At 39.7% G+C, this 17,074-nt stretch overlaps 2 protein-coding genes and 1 pseudogene across 3 annotated transcripts; 1 reads left to right on the top strand and 2 right to left on the bottom strand.

Annotated features, from left to right (window-relative positions):
- Positions 1-2,780: 2,780 nt before the first annotated feature.
- On the bottom strand, positions 2,781-7,986 carry LOC103709819 (Radical SAM superfamily protein). Its single transcript, XM_008795325.4, has 7 exons — positions 7,247-7,986; positions 6,212-6,393; positions 5,835-5,925; positions 5,490-5,647; positions 4,000-4,171; positions 3,806-3,916; positions 2,781-3,320 (listed from the first exon to the last, which is right to left on the bottom strand). The coding sequence occupies exons 1-7, from the start codon at positions 7,586-7,588 to the stop codon at positions 3,234-3,236; spliced, it is 1,143 nt and encodes a 380-aa protein (XP_008793547.3). The 5' UTR covers positions 7,589-7,986; the 3' UTR covers positions 2,781-3,233.
- A 1,699-nt stretch (positions 7,987-9,685) lies between these two features.
- LOC103709851 (pentatricopeptide repeat-containing protein At3g53360, mitochondrial pseudogene) lies at positions 9,686-12,826 on the top strand (annotated as a pseudogene). Its single transcript, XR_015976029.1, has one exon. The product of XR_015976029.1 is annotated as a pentatricopeptide repeat-containing protein At3g53360, mitochondrial pseudogene (transcript).
- Positions 12,773-15,694, bottom strand: LOC103709820 (uncharacterized). The gene has a single exon (XM_008795327.6). The coding sequence runs from the start codon at positions 15,575-15,577 to the stop codon at positions 13,340-13,342; it is 2,238 nt and encodes a 745-aa protein (XP_008793549.3). The 5' UTR covers positions 15,578-15,694; the 3' UTR covers positions 12,773-13,339.
- Between the last annotated feature and the right edge of the window lie 1,380 nt (positions 15,695-17,074).

The following is a 17,074-nucleotide window of genomic DNA, read 5'->3' as shown; positions in this document are numbered from 1 at the left end:
AACTTCCATTTATCCTCTTTCCAATTTAGATACTGATGGCATGCCCGCATCTCTATCCAACCAGATCCATTAGCTTGCTCTCCATCCTAAGGAGAAGGAAAAAAAGAAGCACCAAGACTTGTTTATGCTCGAACTTGTTTATGTCAAACCCAAACCTGCTTAAAAGCAGGCTCGGCTGACGGGCCAAGTTTTATATTGCCACTAGGTTGGAAACTGGGAGATAAGGAGGATGCCAACTTCTTGTTTTATACCAAACGTGGTATGGTATTACTTGTAATTGAGCAGATGACACTTAACTTCTTTTATTAGCTAAGTAATCCATAGATTTTGGTTCGCTTCTCTAAAGACTCGTTTGGTTTGCATGAAGAATTTTTTTATACTGGAATATTTTTTTAGAGAAGCTAATATCTAGGAAAGTGATTTTTACATATTTGGTTAACCATAAGAAAGTAGCATATTCCAGAGAGGCTTATGTTTGGTTGAGCATTTATTTTCCTAAGAAAGTTGTGTAATATTCTTATTATGCCCTTAATAGATTTTATCCCATTATATCTAAAAGCTTAGGGGTGTTTTTGGAAAAAAATATCTCAATTTTCAGTTCGTAGGAACTGAGCTTTTTCATGTCCTATATAGATTTTTCTTTTCTATGAAATATAGGAATTTTATTTCTATAAAAAAGCTACTTTTTTTATCCCTCTAATTTGAAAATTTCAACCAAATATAAGACATTTATTTATTTTTTTGTTGGCCATACTTTCCTCTCTCTCCTCTTTCTAGAAACCACACGAGTCCATTTGTAGCTAGCAAAGCATGCAATACGTACTTGATTTGCCATATATCTTTGAAATTGTGAATATGAGATGAGATGAAACATTCAGAGCTATTTATACTGGATGATTAATAGTGAATCACCTCCCAAACCTAAGAGACCCGATAAACATAAACTGCCACATATTAAGCCTTCCTAGGCTACCTTTAGCTCCACATTAAGGACTGAGCACATTAATGATATACTCAAGATGATCTTTAATTACGAATAGCACTAGCCAAAGAATACTTATATGATCCATCAAAGTTCACTTTAAAAACACTTAGGACTCGTTTAGTTCGTAGGAAACAAATGAGAAAAAGTGTGGTCAACGGAAAAATGAAGAAATGCCTCTTATTTGGTTGAAGTTTTTAAAGAAGAGAGATGAAAAAGTAGCATTCCTATGGGAATAAGATTTTCATGTTTCATGCAAAAGAAAAATCCACGAGGAACATGAAAAAGCTACTTTCCCACCAGTTGGAAATTGGGATTCTTTTTTTTTCCAAAACTATTCTTAAGCCATAAAAAATTTATGAATAAGATCTTTCCTTTATTAAGGGTATAATAGATATTTCATACAATTTTCTCAGAAAATAGATGCTCAACCAAACATAAGCCACTCTGGAATAGTCACTTTTCTATGGTCAACCAAATATACCCAAATCATTTTTCTAGACATCATATTCCTAGGAATCAACTTTCTAAAAAAAATATTCCGATACAGAAAAATTCAACATGCGAACCAAACGAGTTCTTAAGGGATGAAGAAAGCTAGCTAACCTTAATTCGATAATGGGTCATGAAAACCAGAACCTTCATAGGGCCTTGCTATTGTAATGAATTTCTCTTCAAATGTAGGAGAAAAAATCTTTAGCTAGGAATTTAGGACTATCAGAGATCATCCAAGTTGTATTAATCTTACCTTCAAACAATCATTCGTTCCTACTGCACCATATTAACCAACAACTACACAGAACTCAAAGCAATAGTTTCACGAGATCTATCATTCCCTGTGGCACAATGTATCAAGTTCTCAATAGAACTAGCAGTTATATTCAAATTGTGCTTTCCATAAGGTTCTCTGTACAATTTGGCTATAAATCTCCTTCAAGTAGACCCTATTACTTTCAATCCTTGAAAGAGTTCGAACACTCCAGAACCTTTTTATAGAAGGGGTCGTGGGGGTACACTCACAAGCTCTTTTTTATAATTAAACAAGATCGTTATCCATAGCCTTGTCCATGAGATAGGTTTCTAGCACCTTAGCTAGGTGACAATTTCATAATAAGCCCTAGGTCAGAGAGGGTCCACGAACACTAGGCTTTAAACCTTATAGTTTTGTTCTTCTTTTAGAAATAAAAGGAGGAAATACCCGCCTTCCAAATGTATCATTCAAGACTAAAACCTAGAACTTCCTTAGAAAACGAGGGGTACATGACCACTCAACCTTTAGCTTAATAATTATGAGGCTGTGTTTGGTATCTAGCCATGCTATTCATCTGACAATGACATACATTATTAGACATTTAGCCTAATTACACATAGATTGAGTAAATTTTCATATGATGCTACAAACGTAAGCATTCAAGAATCTGCTAAGAGTAATGATATGTTCTTTGCATATATAGTTAGAAACCCACAGCATCATGGATACATGACAAAGATAAGATATGACTGACACTGTCAAATGAAAATGACAATCAAAACCTATTTGTTTGCTCATGAAAGTCCTCACTTTTTTAATTTGTTGGACTCTTCACCACTAGATGAATAAGCTTGGTGGAAATTTTTGATCAAGACATAGCAACAACAATAATAATAATAATAATAATAAAGCAAAGCTGCTACCTCTTGTATCAACCATTACAAAATAGCAAACTGAATTTGAAATGAATGTGGCCATGTCTCAAGCTCTCCCAATTCTAAATGTTTATTCTGATTCAATTTAAACAATATGCCACAATTGCAATTATTTAAATAAAAGAATTGGTATTTCACCTCATTTTGCTGGAATAATGTGGCTTAAAAACACAATAAGAGAATTTAAGCAATTCAATAATCTCAACTCCCAAGAACCTCCATCTCACTTTTCTCACTTTCTCTGACTAAAGCCAGCTAAGAGAGCCAAACAATTTGCATCAAGACAAAGAACAAAAACTCGAATAAGTTTTGTAATTCCACATGCTGTGTATTATATGGTACACTACAAAAATGAACATGTTTTTCTTCCATCAACCAAAGGCGGTCTCTAGAATTGAACATATTTAAGTACCTTCCAACAGCTCTTACTTGCCACCAAGACTGTTTTAGTGGATTAGCATCCATCATTACTAGTCTCCAGTGCATTGTTTTCTGATGTAATTTGCGAGGCCATGGATGTCAATGTGAAGTTGTCACTCAAAAATCTAGCAGCCATCTGTGCTGATTAAGATTCACAGGGTACATCCTTTGTCTTGTTACCTCTCGCCAACTTTTGAACAAACAGCTCGCCTGCTCTATAGGAAGACCGAACCTAGAATTACCAACAAAGGAGTCCAAGTTTCTTAAGCAAAAACAGGAACTTGAAAGAACGAACTGAAACTTGTTTCCATGCAGGTTACAATTGAAGATGAGAAGATCAATAGTTTTAAGAGATATAGTGCATTAAGAAATCACAGTGTAGTGAAATTATTGCATTATCCCTTTGGCAGGGTAAAAAGGGTTCACCAAAGATGATGGATGACATTGAGACCGAATCATGTCACTCAGAAGGGCAAATAATTTCAGGTGCTAAAAGCATCAAACAACTAGATGGTTACAGATGAACAACTAGTTAATGATTTTATTGTTTTGAACAGCTCACTTTAACCTTCAAAAGAGTACATCGAGATGATTACTTGTTCATTAGTTAAAAGAATGAGTCAGAGCATAAATTTTCTGACAGATATAAGGTACCCAATTTTTCCCTTAAAAAAAAAAAGGAGCAAGCCAACTAATATGAAGTATGAATTGGTTTACCATTGGTCCACTGGCAACATAACGGAAACCAACAGATTCCCCATAATCCTTCCAGAAAGCAAACTTCTCAGGAGTCACATATTCTTTGACAGTCAGGTGCAAGGGTGTAGGCTGCAAAAGCTCTCAGCATTTACAACAGCTAATTAAAGGAACAAAAAACTTGATTGAAATGAACTGCTTGCTTGCTATCTAACCTGCAAATACTGTCCTAAAGTCAGAATATCAACACCAATGGCCCTTAAATCAGCCATAGCTTCCTGAACCTCCTCATCTGATTCTCCAAGTCCTAGCATTATAGAGGACTTTGTAATCATCCCTTCCTTGCAAAGCTTTGCATGCTTCAGAACAGACAAGCTCTGCTCATACCTGCCCCAGAAACAATGACATAGTCAATGCTATTAGAATATCTAATCTACTATATAACACAAATTCTGGAATGGAACATTTGTGAAGCTCCTGTCTCAGCATTGCTCGTGTCATACTCTAGTATATATAAAAGAAAGGATCCATGACAAGAATCTGTTCTGATGCATTTGTTGGTTTTTTATTTTAGGTTGGGCGGGGTTGGGGGGGTGGGAAGTAGAACCTCCGGGAAAAGAAACTAAAAATAGAAATTAAATCCTGGGAAAAGAACCACCGTAGCTGTCACCAGTGAGTTGACATATAGTGGGCAAAAATCGATCCCAGTAAAATCAAAGTTCCCGGGACACTTTGACCTGATCTTCCACTTTAAAGGCAATAGATCCATTCCATTCAATCTTTTACTACAACAATTAGTGCCATGTCTTCAAAATCAGAAGCCTTCTGCATGGTATGTCTTAAGAAAGATCTGCAGTTTGAATTGCAATTCCGAGAAATAAAGCATGAATTTGTAACATTTACAAGAACTCACGTCATAATCCTTAAAACTAGTCAAGAGGAAGCTGTTCAAGTCTGCAACCAAGTTCAGCCAGTCCATGTTACTTGATTAAGTGCTTTGCAGAAGATATGATAGTCTTGAAGGATGTTTTGGATGGTTTTATAGTCCTGTTATTTCCAAAAAGATAGAAAGTAGAGAAATCGAGTGAAAGCCTACATTTTAGGGAATGCAGGTAGACAAAAAGTTTCAGTGTGTCTTCTTTGAATAACTCAAACTATGAAAGGGATCGAGGCTGACACCAGTTCTTGACTTTGGTAGCAAAACCGTTGCTTGCAAATTTAGTGGACGTTAATCAAGGGAACTACTTTTTGAAATGACTACAAGATTGTTTAGACTACTAAGTTAAGAGAACTTTGCCCATGTTTGCATCATTTGCTTAAATTTCTTGTTGGACCCAATGTAGCTTTCCTGAGGTAGATTAGATGGAGGGAAATCCATAGGTAAGTAGACACATAATGGCGAGCTGCAGGAGTTGACAACAAATTTGACTTTAATTAGTTTTATGAAGAATGGAAGGGGATATGGCAGAGACAACGGTAAAAAATTTAGATTTCTCAATTATCTATCAAAAGGTTAACCACATGAGAAAAGGATGATTCATCCAAGACAATGTATAGACAAGTTAACATCTACATTAGATGAAAAATATTAGATTATTTATAGAAGACTTCAATAAAAATTAGATACTATTTCATAACAAAGCACTTTGGAAGTTCAACCAAAAAAATAATGATTCCTAATAGTAGAAACATGAGTGCTTCTTACCCTGCTCGAGGATCTCTAACAATTCTCTGCAGGCGCCTAACAGTTTCAATGTTGTGGGCAAATACGTCTAGCCCAGAATTTACCAAAGTTGACACAGCCTCTAGATCGCCTCGAAAGTCAGAAGTTAAACATTCGACCAAAATTTCAGGCTTTAGGTTCTGCACAATAACCAACTAGCATTTCAGTAAAATGAATTGTAGAAAACCCAGATACCTATTGGAACTTCACCTCATCATGCATCATCTGTATAGGAGGAATGCATTACGAACCTAGCAGTAACTATGCAAAAAAAATTAAAGTTATTTTTCTTAATTAAGAAAGAGGTACTGAGGTATGTTAATGAACCTTAATGGCTTTGACTGTCTTAGCAAAGTGGCCACTTCCACCATCAGGAAGGTCATCACGATCAACACTAGTCAATACAATATATTCCACACTGCCAAAAACACAAAGAGAAAGCAAGTTGTTGAAAATTCTATAAGCAACTGTTTTTTTTTTTAATGAAACTTGGTCAGGTACAAATCTGGAAACTGAAACCTTGTACATCAACTTTTATTGCACCTTATTTTTCAAAAATGTATTAAGGGGGACAGCACTTTAATCAGTTGCTATAAGATGTTCAAACACTCAAGAGACAACTTAGATTCTTAAGCACCGATTTTACATCAGCAAATTTTAAATTACTGCAAGACTATAATCTCAGCATGAAGAGAAAAGCCTACCCCCAACTTGCAATTGCCCTAGCTGTGTTTTCAGGTTCCATAGCATCTGGTGGTGGTGGGTTTCTGCTTGTTTTCACAGCACAAAATCTACATCCACGGGTGCAGGTATCCCCTAGAAGCATGATAGTTGCAGTTGCAATACCATCCCCTTCTCCTCCTGCTCCTCCTCCTCCATTCCAACACTGCACCCAAAAGAAAGCAAATCATGATGAGCCAGCTTGTCAAGCATATTATTTCTAACAGATTCCATGTAACTTTAAAAAACACATACACACATGCAAAAGGAGTGCATTCAAGAAAATACATACATGCTTGATACAAGCATTCTTCTTTATTCCACAACATTGCTACAATTAGACTCTTATAATGAAGGAGGAAAAGGAAAGAAAAACCCACCTGCTCCTTCTAGCCATGACAGAAGACCACAAAACTTTACAACATGAAACAAAAAAAAAGCTCATAAAATTAAAGAAGGAAATTTCTAGTGAAGTATTTGAAAATAAACATGAAACATTACAATGGCAATAATTTTAATCAACGAAGAACAAACGATGGACCGAGAGCATATCAAAGAACAAGGCATATCTTTCATTTATCCCGTCTACTCAATACCTTCACTTCCACTTTGTTTAAGTCACTGAAATTCTAAACTTGCCGTGAATAAGAACTACTCAAGCATCTACAACAATATCTTGAAACAAGTACAAAAGAAGGGCAAAAAAAAAAAACATAACTGCCCTAAATAAAAACCAAATCAAACATTTTAGCCACCACAGAAAGCTATAGAAGTTACAAAAAGAAGATGAAAACATCAATAAAGTACCATTTTTCCTGAATTAGAAAAGGCTTAAAGTCAAAAACATCTATCATATTCACCAAAGTCTAATTAAAGAACAGACATATGTTTACAGATAATAAAATAGCAGAAGCTCATAAACCTCCATTCATGACCTAATTCCAAAACTAGCAAACACACAACAAAGAGAGAAAAAAGCGCATTTTGGGGTAGAAATCAATGGAAAAAGAACATTTGACCTCTCCAATGTTGGGGCATTGGGCTTCCACGCAAACAGTATTCAGCTTCAACTTGGAGAGAGACTCTTGAAGCTTCGCAAACTTCTCACCTTGCGGCGCCCTCTGCCGCAACCACTCCGGCTTCCTCACGCTCGGATCCCGTCCCGTGTGCAGTCCCATTCCTCCCGGATACGGGCCCCCAGGCCCCTTCGAGATCGCCGGGGACTCGAACAAATTCTTCGAAGAATCCACGGCATTAGATCGAACAATAAAGGCAGATCTGGGGGAATTCTGGGATCTCGGCTTCGGAGAACAGATTGGAATCGGCGAAACCAAGGGATTGGCGAGCGATTTCTGAAACATTATTACTGTTCGAACGATGAGAAATAGAGGATTAAAACCCTATAATGGATCGAAGGAGAATAACGAATAGAATGACATGGACGACGACATCGAGGCTAGAAGGGTTATCAACGATTTGAAGTTGGACTGATTGTGGGCGGTTTGGCGATTGCGATGAAACCGATGCTGATACGAGTCCTCTCAAACCTAGGTTACTCCGCCTTCACCGTCCCGGTGACGGGCAGCAGCCGAATTCGGCAAACAAGAACCCCACGATTAGAAGTTTACACGTGTGAAATGGACCGCACGTTTCATCATGAAGTGCTCTAGGCTTGCCATGCATCCTCATGCGTTCAAGGTCGGAGGGTTATACGTGAGACCAAAACGACCACCCACCCAAAGTTTGTGCCTTTGTAGCCTAGAGTGAAAGGCTTCAAAGCATCCAGTCTCATGTAGGAGCACCGAGTAATGCTACTCAGCTACTGCACGTCAAGATTCATTGTCTCGATATCGAACTTCGTATCGTTACTATATTAATATAATATCAGTACGGTAGAAATTTTTTTTGGCATACCGAGCATTGGTATGCCACCTATATTGAATACCGATATCGAATCAGTACTGTACGATATGTTCTATACCGTCCGATTCAGATCCTTATGGCCTACCATAGTGCATACAAACAACCCTCTTAAGTGGATATTTCGATGGCTGTTGTTTAGTCGTGGGCACCACACATGGATGACTGTGATTGGCAAACATAATTGCACCTTAGATATTGCACATCATTCTCATGTGTTGCCACAAATTAGAATTTAACGTTCTCAACCTAGAGAGAGAAAGCAGAAAGGAGGAGGAAAGGAGAAGAAGAAGAGTGCAACCTACAATACTTATATAAGACTTAGAAAAGGAAAATATAGAAAGATGATAATTTTAATTAGAGGAGACTATCTAATGACTCTAATATTAGTGTCAAGAAACTTATATATAGGGCTGTAAATGAGTTGGGTCGGGTCGGGTCGACTCAACTCGAATTTTAGGACCCGCGGAGCTGGGTCGGATTCTAAATTTGGACCCATTCTATTTTTCAGGTCGAGTCGGGTCCATCCAATTTTGACCCAGATCTGACCCGACATATTTTTTTTGGGTCAGTTTTTTACTATTCTATGGTGGAACTTTGAATATAAAAATACATAGATCCGGATCCAGATCCGACCCAACCCATTTTTTTGGGTCAGTTTCTTACTATTATATAGTGAAACTTTGAATATAAAAATACATAGACCCGGATCCGACTCGGATCCGACCCAAATGACTCGTCTGGTCAAAATTTATAGGCATAGACCCGACCCGACCCGATCCGAATTTCAACCAGATCGAATTTAGGTCCAAAATTAGGATCCGAAAAAAAAAAAACCGGATCGGATCGGGGTCACTCAGGACCCGACCTGATCCGACCCATTTGCAGCCCTACTTACATATGACTTATTGTCATATTTGTTGTTTAGATATACTTGCAACCTATATGAGTTGTAAGTAAAATGATTTGGCCAGTATTAAAAAAAAATACGACGACACCTCTTGAAGTTTGGATCAGTTACACTTAGGTCAAAAAAGTTTAAAAAGCATCAATTAGCCACTAATTGATACTTTTTTAGTTTATTTTTTAAAAAGAAACTAAAAAAGATTTTAGAGATTGGTAAACATAATATGAATGCCTTCTTGCAAAAAATAGTAGGCCAAGCCCATACAAGGATAGAGAGATCATCAAGCAAGACAATTAAAAGCTCTCAAGGAAAATTAGAAAAGAAGAGATCACTATATTTATCTACCCAGCACTGCTCCCATATCCAATTAGCAGCATGTTTGACCTCCCAACATCCATGTATAATAACTGCTTTTTTTTTTTTGCTAAAAAAATGGGGGGAGGAAAGATAATATACTCATACTTTCTCCAATCCATGGTTACTCACGTGTAAGTACGTCACCCCAGCACCACCATACCAGCAGACCAGAAACGCTCTCACGGAGCGCGTCCAGGCGGCGCGCGTTTCGAACCTAAACCACACCAGTAGAAACAAAGCTCTGTTTCATCTGTGCTACAACCTTGGTAGTTAATAACTGCTTTTAAACTTCTTATGATCACCAGAAAGTCCCAAGCCACTATACTGGATTATCCATGGGATTCCTTCTCTTGCATGGGCCCTTCTTCCAAGTTCAATGCTAAACCCATGCCAAATTTATTGCCTTAGAATGTTGCAAGCAATCCAATGCCTTAGATCACATCCGAGACAACTTTAAACTCACCAATGCCCCTCTCTCTCTCTCTCTCTATCTTCTCAGTCCCAGCACACTCCAATCCATCAGCATAATTGCAACCAAATCCAGAAGCCATACTTCAGTTTCAACCATGAAAAGAAACTGATGGCATCTTTTCCACAAACCCATTGATCCAATGGAGTCCACCCCACCACCCAGTCTTCCAGACAAGCTTTCCTCCTATCTCAAATGCCGGGCCATCGACCCAAGAGCCGTCCATGGCCTCTTTCATAAGCTGGGCTGCCTGTGCTCCACTTTCCTCTCCAACAACCTTCTCCATGCATATGTTTCACGATCGATGATCGTCGATGCTCGCAAGCTGTTCGACGTAATGCCCCAAAGGAATGTTGTCACTTGGTCTATGATGATTTCTGGCTTTGCTCAAATAGGTAATCTCAAGGATGCCATCTTTCTGCTCAGAGAAATGCTAGGTAGCAGAATTCCGGAGAGCGAGGACGGAGATGGTCTCCTCCCAAACAAATTCACTTTTGGCAGCATTGTCACGGGTTGTGCTCGTGCTAATGACTTAGGAACAGGGGTCCAAATCCACTGTGACATAATTAAATTCGGAGTCGAGTCTGATACATTTGTGGCAGGTGCACTGATTGACATGTATTCCAAGTGCGGGAAGGTCAAAGAATCATGGAACGTCTTTGATCAGACTCCAAATAAGGATGTAGTGTCTTGGACTGCTATGATCACTTCCTTAGCCAATGGCGGGCAGCATCAATTATGGGATTATGCATTCAAGCTTTTCAAGGACATGATCTGCAGGGGGATTCAGCCAGTTGGCATGACATTTGCTAGTCTGGTCAAGACTTTCAATGAACCTATGAAGCTAAGCCAAGCAAAGCAGGCACATGGATGCATGGTGAAGCTTGGGATTGAAGTGGATGATCTTATGGGAAGTGCTCTGATTGCAATGTATGGGAGGTGTGGGGGAACGGATGAAGTTATTAGACTCTCTGACAGAATAAACCATGATGTGGTTTCACGAACTTCGCTGCTAGTGGCTTACATGCAGAATGGATTTAATGTAGAGGCAATCAATGTGTTCTGTAAGATGATAGAGGAGAAGTTTATGATGGATGTATTTGTGTTCGCAAGTGTAATTGGTGCTTGTTCAATGCTGGAGGAATTAGGAATGGGAAAAGAGATCCATTGTCATGCTCTGAGGAAAGGTTTCACATCAGATGTATCAGTTTGCAATGCTTTAATCACACTATATGGAAGATGCGGTGAAATTAGAAAGGCCCAGAGAGTGTTTCAGTTGATGGGGGATAAGGATATGATCTCTTGGTCAGCAATATTGACATGCTATAGTCAGAATGGTTATGGGGAAGAAGCCCTCCTGTTGTTTAGGCAAATGCTTCAGGAAGGACTGAGCCCACCCATCTTTTGCATCACCAGTGCCATACGGGCATGTTCTACAACAGTGAGCCTTTCGGTGGGTCAGCAGATACACTCAAGGATTGTGAAAATGGAGATTGTTGACAACCTCTCTGTGGAGAATTCTCTTATAACAATGTATGCCAAGTGTGGAAGAATTGAAGTGGCAAAAAGAGTTTTCAACTCCATGACAAATAGAGATATTGTCTCTTGGAATGCCCTAATTGCAGGTTATTCACAGCATGGTTATGAGACAGAGGCTCTAGAACTGTTCAACCAAATGCAGAAAGAAGGTGTTCGACCCAATGGCTATACTTTCACTGGACTATTAGTCTCTTGCAGTCGAGTGGGCCTAATTGCTGAGGGTTGTAGGTACTTCGAACTTATGAGCTCAGAGTATGGATTGGAACCCATAATGGAGCACTATGCCTGTATGGTTGACCTATTCGGCCGTGCTGGTAGGCTTCATGATGCCATGGAGTTCATTGATGCGATGCCCTGGGAGCCAGACCAGTTGGTTTGGGAAGCCTTGCTTGCATCATGCAAGGTCCATGGAAATGTAGAGCTTGCAAACTTTGCGGCAAAAAAGATATTGCAGATGAGACCAGAAGAGCCTTCCCCTTACGTCATATTATCTTGTATTCATGCTTCCATGGGTGTGTGGGATACAAAGGCTCGCTTTCGTGCTATGATGAAAGATCAAGGGCTGCAAAAGGAGCCTGGAAGAAGTTGGATTGAAGCCCAGGAGTATTCAGAAGATATATTTAACATGTTGCAAGTTGGAGGATTTTGATGAATAAAGAAACATTTAGGTATATACACCAAAGAGAAGATCACATTGCACAGGGACAGACAGCAAAACCATTATGACATTTACTGGGGCAAAGTTAACTAAGAAGTTGGGTTGAAGCCCAGGAGTGTTCAGAAGATGTATTTGATATGTTGCAAGCTGGAGGAATTTGATGAAAAAAGAAACATTTAGGTATAGACACCAAAGAGAAGATCACATTGAATGGGGACAGAGAGCAAAACCATTATGACATTGAACAGGAACAAGAAGTTTGTGTTCTCCATTCTCCGACAAAGGGAAATGTGCCACTGGCAGTTGCCTCACTCGCACTAGAAGATGATCATAGATCACAATCATGCAGATGATCTTGTGCGGTGCAGTATGCAACTATGCAAGATATTAGGTGATCTTAGGTAGTGCAATACTACCAAACTGCTAGAGAACTGTTTACAGAGGTGGAGGATTGAGAAACTGAAATCAGTTTCATCATCGAATTAAATGTCTGTATACCAAGACCCTCCTTAACCAGCATCATTCAGAATGTAGATTATAAAGAATTACTTTGGAAAAGATTAGCCTGATAATGTTCTGGACATTCCCCTTTTTATGTCTGAAGAGGCAACAGATTGGTGATAGAAATAACATTGTACAAGGTTACTCTTCCTGTATCGAAAAACTTTGATCTCTTGGTCTCAATGCTAGAAAAATGGATTGGTAATGAAATTTCAAGGTAGAGGACTGCTTTCATTGTGGTGCAATAATTTATAAAGGTTTTACATGACTAATTTTTCAAATGATTTCTACTCATATTTACAAACAGAAAAAATGTGCTCCAGAAAATCAATATTATTTATGATTATCTCATGCCACCCCCAAATTGTTGGGAAAGGCTGGATGAATATGGTTATGGTTATTCTCCGATCTCCCACATGTAGTTCTCATCTCTGATTCTTTGACTCAAATTTCAACCAGCAGATTCTTCTCCTTCAATGATCAACATAACTGATCACTGAGGTCTCACTATTAGATGGTGAGTAGACTTGAATATCTTTGAAACAATTTAATGCAGCTCTATATACATGTGTGATTCTGGATGGAGCTTGCAGAGGTAACAAGCTCAATGGTGATCATATAGAACCCAACTGCAAAAAAAGTCAGGCACACTGATCTCAGACCGGTTCATCCCTTTGACTCAATTCATTTAAGAGCATAGCATTCTCGGTGAAGAATAACAAGAAGCATTGATAATATCCTTGTGAATTTAAGCCCAAATGTCATCCACATTCTATTTGACATGAACCGGCCATAAGCCCTGTATTTCTCATCTGTGCATTCAATGTCTCCAAAACAGTGCACACTTCTGCTGTTCTTGGCTGTGTTGAATCATCAGAGGAGAAGGCACAGACCTTGTTCTTAATTTCAATCCAACTGCAGCCACGTTGCTTCTGCACTCCTCTCTCTTTCATCAAAACCCTCACTCTTTCAACCTCGTCCCAGCTACCTGCATCAGCATGTATGTTTGACAACAGCACATAGTTTGAAGTCTTGTGGGGTTCGAGTTCAAATAGCTTCTCAGCAGCAAAATTCGCAAGCTCTGGATTCTTATGTATCCGGCAAGCTCCAAGTAAGGCACCCCATATACCAGCAGTTGCCTTGATCGGCATTCCCTGCACGAGTTTGAATGCTTCTTCCAATCTCCCTGCTCGGCCAAGCAAGTCGACAACACAGGCGTAATGCTCAGCCACAGGTTTAATCAAGTAGGCTCTGCTTATGGCGTTAAACAAATCTAGTCCTTCATCGACTATTCCTGCATGGTTACAGGCTGATAGAACACTCACAAAGGTGACCTCATCAGGCCTCACCCCATTGGTCTCCATCTCTTGAAAAAGTGAGATTGCCTCTCTTCCATAGCCATTCAAGGCATAAGCAGCAATCAAAGAATTCCATGAAACAAGATCAACCACTCCCATCTCATCAAAGATTTGCCTCGCTCTCGAGATCCTTCCGCACCTGGCATACATAGCTATCAGTGCATTACCAGCAAACAAATCATCGACATGTCCACTTTTCTGGAGAAGTTGGTGGAGTTGCTTCCCGACTTGTAAAGCTGCAAGGTTCGCGCAAGCACTGAGGCCACATGCAAATGTAGACCAATCAGGTTTCTTGCCCTCCTTCCTCATCAACACAAAATACCGAAGTGCCTCTGTATAGAACCCATTTTGAGTGAATCCAGATATAATAGAATTCCATGAGACCGTATTTCTCTTACTAATTTGTTCGAAAATTCCAACTGCTTCATCCATTCGCCCTTCTTGAGCATACCCTGCGGTCATAGTATTCCAAGAGACAACATCCTTTTTTGGCATCTTCTTGAATAATAGCATAGCTTCATCCATTCTTCCACATTGTGCATAGGCAGAGATCATTGTATTCCAACATACAACATCTCGTGTGCTGATTTGCTCAAAAAGTTGATGAGCATCATCCATTCTGTTACTCCGAACATACCCATTGATCATTGCAGTCTGCGCTGCAACATTTTTAAAAGGCATCCTATCAAGCAGTTCCCTCGCATCTTTAAGCTTCCCAACACGAACAAATCCACTAATCATTGTTGTCCAGGATACTGAGTTTCTCTCTGGCATCTCCATGAACAACCTACTAGCCTCTTCTATTTGCAAACTCTGCACATATCCTGCAATCATTGCATTCCAGGAGACCACATTCCTCTCTGGCATTTGATCAAATATCCTTCTAGCCTCAATGATCCGACCACTCCTGCAGTAACCATTGAGCATCGTCACCCATGAGACAACATTTGGGCAAGGAATCCTTCTAAAAAACTCCAACGCTGTGTCCATATCACCAATTCGAACAAAGCCATCAACCATTAAGTTCCATGAGAATACATCCCTATCTGGCATGTCATCAAAAAACTTCAAAGCCAGTCCCACCTGTTCATCCTGCGTGTACCCTGCAAGCACCGAGTTCCATGAAACCAAGTCCCGATACGGCATCTCATTCAATAACTTGATGGCATCTTCGAACCTCCTATTCTTCGCATAACCCGAGACCATCGCATTATAACAAACCGAACTCTTCTCTCCAGGCATTCGATCAAAGAGGCACCTTGCCTTACCCAATTCCCCATTCCGCGCGTAACAAGAAATCATCAAAGTCCATGAAAAGACGTCCCTTTTGGGCATTCTTTCGAACAATTCGAATGCCTCCTGAACACAGTCATTATGGGAGTATCCGGCAATCATGGCGTTCCATGAAATCAAGTTCCTGAAGGGCATCCGATCGAAGAGACGCCTCGCTTCGGCTATTCTACCATTCTTGGCATACGCCGAGATCATGGAGTTATAGGTCACAGTGTTTCGACTTGTCATTCCATCAAAGATTTTGACGGCTTCTTCGAGTCGGCCGGATCTCGCGAGCTGCGTAAGCTTTACATTTTGATTGAAGACGAGTCTCCCCCTCTCGCCCACGGACTTGAGGGTGGAATTCATTTGGAGGTGAAGGCGTTTGGTCGCTTGTCTAAAGGCAGTAGAGGGTTTCTTTACGTGGGTCCAAAATTTGAAATATAACGGTAAAAAAAGACACTGGGCTGGATTAACGGTAAAGTAAATCTAAGACGCCATGGCTGTCCTTATCATCTTTTGACCCGTCACCGACAAATCTAAATGAATGCTGCCATCTGCTCCCATTCTTAAAGCCTGATGCAGTACAGCTATATTATTTGGCACAACTCACAGACAGACAGACACACACACACACACACACAGAGAGAGAGAGAGAGAGAGAGAGAGTTATGTCTGAGTCACCTGGGGCCAATGCATCATATTGCTTTGTCTAATTTTAACACTTTGGCAGCCCATAGGGCCAAAGCATTATCATGCTGCTTCTCTAATTTTAACAATGCTAGCAAGCATCCCTATTCCCATTTATGCTCAGCTGCTAAATACATGCTTAAATTGCTGACATTGTTAATTAGGATGTTTCAGTGCCGTGCCAATATCATTGAGCATGGATCCCCTGCAGCGCACTGTTTGCACCGCAGGGTGCTGTGCAGCATTCAATGGTTTCTATCAGACAAGACATTGGACGGTCATTAAACAAGATGGCTTTACATATCATATACGACACATCTTGCCAGACGATAATCTACGTTCTGATAGCAACCATCGAGTGCTGCACTGCACTATATGGTGTTGCACTCCTATGGCTTCATCTACGACAACTACGTGTCCGTGCTTCAGCCTTTATGTTGTCTTCTCTTTTCTGATTTTGTTGGCCATATTTACACCTGTCTGATGAAAGCTGCCATTGTACCAAAAAAAAAAAATTGTGATCTAGCACTATGGGTTCATATCCATCCTTAGCAAGTTTCTTCTTGGCATCTTTTAGCCCCTTCTATTGGTCGAATTTTCATGATGCAAGCACATGCATGTCTTTTGCAAGTCTCCAAGCTACCAACAACCATCAATTCTTCCAATCTCATTTTTCAGTGAATTCAGGGCCTTTGGCTGTTGAGTGGCATTCACAAAATTCAATGCCTATTTGAGTAATGAACTTGTTTTTCATAAAAATCGACAAATTCAATGAATGTCTAGCGACAAGCACCAATCCTTCACATCTCATTTTTCAGAGTGCTTAAAGCCTATTGAAGAATTAATTTGTTTTTCATGGTCAACAACCAATGAATGTAACACCTTCCAGACCAACAGATGCTTACGAGTCGAGTTCTTATGTCTAGTTCTTTAAGCTTCAACAAGAAGCAGCAGTTCTTAGATTGTTGGAAATACCAAGGACCACACCAGATATCGTGAATGCCTTGCGCTCATCGATCTGTTATGTTTCCCTAAGAAACCTCATCGATGCCGCTAGAGCATAATAAAGAGGATGCATGCTCCCTGAAAAAGCACACCAGAAACTTCAAATTAAATAAAACTTCGAAACAAAGTCGAAAGATGCCACTCCACCAGTTACCATTAATTAGCAAGAAC

The sequence above is a fragment of the Phoenix dactylifera genome, chromosome 1 (assembly GCF_051530095.1).
Source record: "Phoenix dactylifera cultivar Ajwa chromosome 1, Ajwa_hap1_PhDact_Kaust_v1.1, whole genome shotgun sequence".
Lineage (NCBI taxonomy): Eukaryota > Viridiplantae > Streptophyta > Magnoliopsida > Arecales > Arecaceae > Phoenix > Phoenix dactylifera.
The sequence above is the reverse complement of the archived record's forward strand: the minus strand, read 5'-3'. Positions and strand labels throughout refer to the sequence as shown.

Coding starts and splice junctions, on each gene's coding strand:
- LOC103709819 (XM_008795325.4), bottom strand. CDS start 7,588: ATGTTTCAGAAATCGCTCGCCAATCCCTTGGTTTCGCCGATTCCAATC. Junction 4,172..5,489: donor GTTAGAGATCCTCGAGCAGG/GTAAGAAGCACT, acceptor TTTCTGGGGCAG/GTATGAGCAGAGCTTGTCTG. Junction 3,321..3,805: donor ATGTTGCCAGTGGACCAATG/GTAAACCAATTC, acceptor TGGTAATTCTAG/GTTCGGTCTTCCTATAGAGC.
- LOC103709820 (XM_008795327.6), bottom strand. CDS start 15,577: ATGAATTCCACCCTCAAGTCCGTGGGCGAGAGGGGGAGACTCGTCTTC.